We start from the raw sequence: 5,465 nt of genomic DNA, 5'->3' as shown, positions 1-5,465 counted from the left end.
TTGTAATTCATATGTAAGGGTTAGAACACAACTATAAGGATAAAATAAGGCATATTAATGTATATAAAGACTCTAAGAGTGTTATGAATTATTACAATTCATTGAATACATTATGATAACCTTACATTATAAGCTAAAGTATTATACTTAGATTATATAAGTATTATAATCTTAAAAACAGAGTGATATCTGTAATATAATTAAGCAAAAATATTTATTTTTAGTAGATAATTAATACAAAAGGCAAATTAATGTATATAATAATTAAAAACTCTATTTTTAGGGTTCTAATCTTAATAAATATATAGTACTAGTTTGTAATGTGTGTGTTATAGAAGTATAACAGATGTAAATAAAATACAAAGCAAAAGAAAATATTACAAGATCTTTTTAATTACAATTTTTTTAGCTGTCTTGTAACTAATAGTTGCCCCCTTGAAATTGAATTCCTTAAGATAATATTAGTAAAGAAAGACAAGACAAAGGTAAAAAAAACTCACATTATTAACAAAAGGCAGGTGTATAGATCCTACCAATTTCTTCTTCCCAAAACATCTTATTAGAAGGTGTAGGGTATTGTCATTACCTGACTCATGAATACTACCCCTAATAATAATAATAATAATAATGTTAGTAGTAGAAAAAAGTAAAAAATATAAGAACTTACACAATTTTAGCTGTTTTAATACAGCTATAATGATCTGAGAGTGCTTCCCTAAGCACTCCCAGAATTTTATCAGTGCCAGCCTTACAGAACACATGTTTTGTGTCCTTTGTTTTGTATGTGTCTGGATTGGCCCAAAAAACAGAGGGGGGGCAGGTGTAGAGAGTACTGTGTAAGATAAGAAGTAAGTCTGGAGATCTCAGGTCAAATGCAAGTGAGGGAAGGGACTTACTGAAGGTAATTGTGAATGCAAGTTGTTAGGAGTGTGTGTGTGCAACTGTAAAGCAAAAGGAACACAAGCATGTTATCAAAGTCAACATTGAGCAAATTATTGACAGGGGATCAAGAGTTGTTACTGCTTGTTACAGAGCCAAGTCTGAGTGAAAGTGTGTCTGGAGAGTACTGTGTGAGGCTGCAAATGGTACTCAGCAAGTTTATCAAAGTCAACATCAAGCAGATTATTGACAGGGGATTGAGAGTTGTTACTGCTTGTTGCAGAGCCAAGCCTGGGTGAAAGTGTGTTTAGAGAGTACTGTAAGAGACAACAAAGTAAGCAAGATAACAAAGCAAGAGATACAAGCAGTGTGAATGGCCAGAAGACCTTGATGAAGCTGTTGAGTTATACTGTACTGCTTACAAACTTCAACCTAATAGCCATCCTTATTGTTCTGAGTCTCTAAACAACCTTGCAAATTCCATATATGCTTGAATCAGACAGTAGCAGTGTATTAAAGATTACCAACAGACATATGATGCAGCAAATAGAGTATAGTGACAGTAATGAAAGAATCTGTAAAAACAGTAGCAACACATGTAGCACTCTCTATCCTACAAACTGTGAGAAACTGTGTGATAGTGGTGAAGTCGAGGATTGCTCTGAAGAACACTACAGTTAGTGCAAACTGAGTCAAGATGGAGGCATAGATGACACTTGTTAAAAGAAGATTCATTTTGCTCACTGCAAAAGTTGGTAAGATGGTAACAAGGAATCAGCCTAGTAGAATACTCATGGTGCCATATTCAATTAGCAAAAACAGTTGTGCAGATGATCAACAGATTGTCATTTGCTGTGTGTGACCACAAAATTACCTTACATGTAAATGGTGCATCTAATATTCACTACAGGTCTGTATAACTGTCTGATTTGCCTTCCTCATTGTTCTGTTCTTTGCTTTTGAGATCCTCATCATTACTATCAGTCTCCTCCTCCTCTTCCAATACTTTACCATCCATCTTGTTGTTGTTTTGTTCTTGTAGTGTGTCATGTAGTAGGTAGCTATTTAAATGCTACATACTTTTGTGTCTGATTCCTCTGCCTCAATAGTACATGAACATGTCCCTATCAACAAATCTGTAGTAAATTGGACCAAAAATGACTCAGCATTAATATGTTCCAAATTTGAAAGCCTCAACAACATGCTTACATGTTTACAAAGTAAAATTTGTAATCTTTGTTCTTATCTTTGGGTTGGTGAGCAAGGGATGGAGGCAAGAGTGTCTGAACAGTACCCTTGGAGAATTGCAGGATTAGATGAGCACCTTAAAGAATAAGATCCAGGTCAATGAATCCAAAGGCACTAGGATCTGTATGACAATAGAATTGCAATCAAGGGAGTTGTCTCTCAACAAACAAGCTATTCTTATTGACTTTCATCCAGTAAACCTAAGCAAAATTGAGCCAATTAAAGTTTTAGAAGTTAGGGTTGGCCCCTGGACTCATATAGCTGACCTCTGCATGAAAAAGTCCGATTATTCAAGCATAAATGTAGGGATGTTCAGTGTTATCTGATAGTAACATAATATCAGCATGCATCCATGGATTGAGTGAATCTTAGGCTCTCCTGACATTGTAGGTTGTGTAATTAATGTGTAGCACCTTGAGACAGAAAAGCTTGTCATTTTTTATGTAGAGGCTGTATAGCTTGTCTGTGGTGAAGGCCTTGTCTTCCTGTCTTGAGAGAATGTGTTCAAGCAGGTGCCTACAAAGACTTGGCAGGAAATTCTAGCAAGTGTGTAATACATTAGTGCTTGTATATGTGAAATAGAAAGAGGAGATCAATAATGTACTCACTTGTAAAGCTGGGTTGGAATCATTATCTGAAAGCTACTGATAAAGATGGATAGAATCCTTTTTTGATACTGTCATGTTATAATGGACTTCAAGATCCCTTGGCTTGATAGGATCCCCAGATCCATCATTAAGGCTGATACAAGAATTAATCTTATGTATCTTACAGGTCCTACCCTCTAGTTGTGAAACTGCCTTTGTAGTGTCTTGCATGTTTGTCCTAACATACATGTGTTTGAGTCTCCTATACTGAGACTCCCCCTGTGAAGATACACAATTGAGATAAGTATGGAGAGTGTATTGTGAAGTAGACACTTAACAATTTGTGTACTGTATAAATCAGTCATACTGAATTGACAAATGACAGAAGCATATACACTAAGAGAATAAAATTTCAGTATATTAATGTTGAGTGTTTTAGTTTTCACACTATATCTGATTGTTTTTGTGTCTAGTCCCTTTACCTTACCCTTATTAAGTAGGGCAGCTTGACAATGTCCTTGAGTAGCAATCTCCTTTGAGAGTTTGTGTGTATTGTAGGCCAAGCATACAGTCTTCTTAAAGTATTGTACCTGGTATCCTAGCAATGTTGTTATCTCCTCAAGGAACCAAACTGTAGTCTCTGTATGAATGTAGAGCTTTGCAAGTGCATGCCAGGTTACTAAGATGAATAAAAGGTTAAGGACCACTTTATTATATTTCTTTAACAGTAAATCCTTGAAGGCCAGTATGACACACTAGGTAATACACATCCTATTATAGTGCATATATATTAATAGTCTTGAGGGAGGCACTTACCTGTAGAATATCTTCAAAGTCTCTGGCTACAATTTTTTTCATTATAGACATATTTCTAGAAAATTGCCAGATTGTATCTATTCCAAATGTAGGAGTATGGTAATACCTAAAATATAATGAATATATCTAAATAGATGACAGTAAGGCAATTAATGAGGCTGTAACATAGATGCTTACCTCCTATTAAGTATTAGTATGCTCTCTCCTCCCTGTACAAAAAGAATGTGTAAGAGGTAGGTAAATATTGCTTTCCAGACCCCCAGCTCAAATTTGTGCATAGGGTCTGGGACAAATAAGTCAAAGAAATTGAATCCATGCTTGCAAAGCACAGAAAAAGCATTCTATAAAAATAAGATAAGTGAGTAATGAGGAGCATTGCCTAGATAGCAACAGTTTACTTACATTAACTAGTATGAGGGATCTGTCCTTAAGGAGATTTTTTATCCAGGTGGATTCTACAGGCTTCCCTAATTGAAAAATCCACTGTTGTGCTCTAGAAATCTTCTCTTACTGTACTGTATCATCAATACATTTGCAAGTTTGTCTTTGTTGATTGGCTCTGGTACTAAGCATATGGTTGAATTTGGTTAGCATAATATCTGTAAGGCTTGAGAATTTGCCTAAAACACACAAGCTAGTAATGAGCATCCTGTAACAATGTTTAGTTATCCTTACATAAATTGAGGTGAAGATTGTAGCACATACAAACAAGAAGATAGCAAATAGATACAAGATGTACTTCTCAGGGTAGTCTGCTGAGTAAAAAGCAAACCTTAGGAAGAGCCTGTGTAATTTTCCATCCAAGCAGTTAAATAGAATACTAGAGCTATATGCCTTAAGAATTTCAGGCTGTAAGAGGATATGGGACAAGACAGCTTGAAATAGTTTGTGCTTTAAGTGAGTGAGGAGTTCCAAAGATGTAGATTGTCTATAAACCTCATTATATGTATCTTAAACTGATGCTAGAAGCTTTATCAATGTAAATACTGTATGTTAGGACATGTATCACAAAGAACAGTAGAAATATAGAAGGAATGTACTTACTAAAGGAATATATGCTAGATGATGACAAGCTGTCTATAAAGATTTACAACACATGTACTTAGATTGGCCTCCAAAGTACATGTATATTGGCTAAAGTGATACAGAACTGAAATTTGTAAGATGTATTGAGTCTGAATAGAGAATAAGAGGAAGTACAAAGTTTTCAGTACTGTCTTGCATTAGAAAGCTTTGTACTTCTTTGTAGGCTTCCAACCAATAATCCAAGTGTAAGATATACTCACTTTACTAGTCCTAATCCTTAGGAATAGTAACAGAATAGAGTATAGAGGGTAAGACTTGTAGACTTGTAGGGTGAGAGGGTAGAGGAGTCCTACTTTAGTCAAGCTGCAAGTGTAGCCTAGTAGGTTGGTAGTAGAGTACTTCCAAGTACTAGGTAACTTAAGTTGATAAAACTATCTTTTAAGGGCTAAACTGGCCTCCTTATATACTTTTTGTTAGAGTAATGTTACTCTAGTAACTTTAGTAACTCCCTTTACTATTGTTCCTATGAAGTGGAGCTGGCTAATCCTTTAGACTGTATGCTACACTGGTTTGTGTCTTCTATTAATCTGCTGACACTGGTTTGTGTCTTCTTGTATTCTAGATTAATCTTCTAATGACTCCTTTACTGTATTGTTATGTCTTCTATACTTCCTCTCATACTTCTAATGACTCCTTATGAGTCCTCCTAACTAGTTATACTGTGTAAGCTGTGTAATACTTTTCCTATGAAGTGGAGCTCTCTATTATTCTTATGACTCTGTCTGACTCAACCTGTACTTCCTGTACACTAGTTTGTAATACACTTTCTCATGAGGTAGAGTATTATGACTTCTAATGACTCCTTATGTCTTCTGTAATATAAAAGGCTGTGCTTCTGTACTACCCCTA

At 35.3% G+C, this 5,465-nt stretch overlaps 2 protein-coding genes across 2 annotated transcripts; both read right to left on the bottom strand.

Moving 5' to 3' along the window:
* Nucleotides 1-3,046: 3,046 nt before the first annotated feature.
* Nucleotides 3,047-3,638, bottom strand: FOMMEDRAFT_52477 (uncharacterized protein; the record flags this gene model as incomplete). Its single annotated transcript, XM_007269839.1, has 2 exons — nt 3,047-3,469; nt 3,531-3,638. Coding segments are annotated over 2 exons (531 nt in total), but the record flags the coding sequence as incomplete, so codon positions are not given.
* Nucleotides 3,639-4,037: 399 nt separating this feature from the next.
* FOMMEDRAFT_93416 (uncharacterized protein) lies at nt 4,038-4,481 on the bottom strand (the record flags this gene model as incomplete). The annotated part of the gene is made up of 1 exon (XM_007269885.1): nt 4,038-4,481. A coding segment is annotated over one exon (444 nt), but the record flags the coding sequence as incomplete, so codon positions are not given.
* Nucleotides 4,482-5,465: the final 984 nt, after the last annotated feature.

This window comes from Fomitiporia mediterranea, assembly GCF_000271605.1.
Source record: "Fomitiporia mediterranea MF3/22 unplaced genomic scaffold FOMMEscaffold_11, whole genome shotgun sequence".
NCBI lineage: Eukaryota > Fungi > Basidiomycota > Agaricomycetes > Hymenochaetales > Hymenochaetaceae > Fomitiporia > Fomitiporia mediterranea.
Note: the sequence above shows the minus strand (reverse complement) of the source record. Positions and strands in the feature narration are given on the sequence as shown.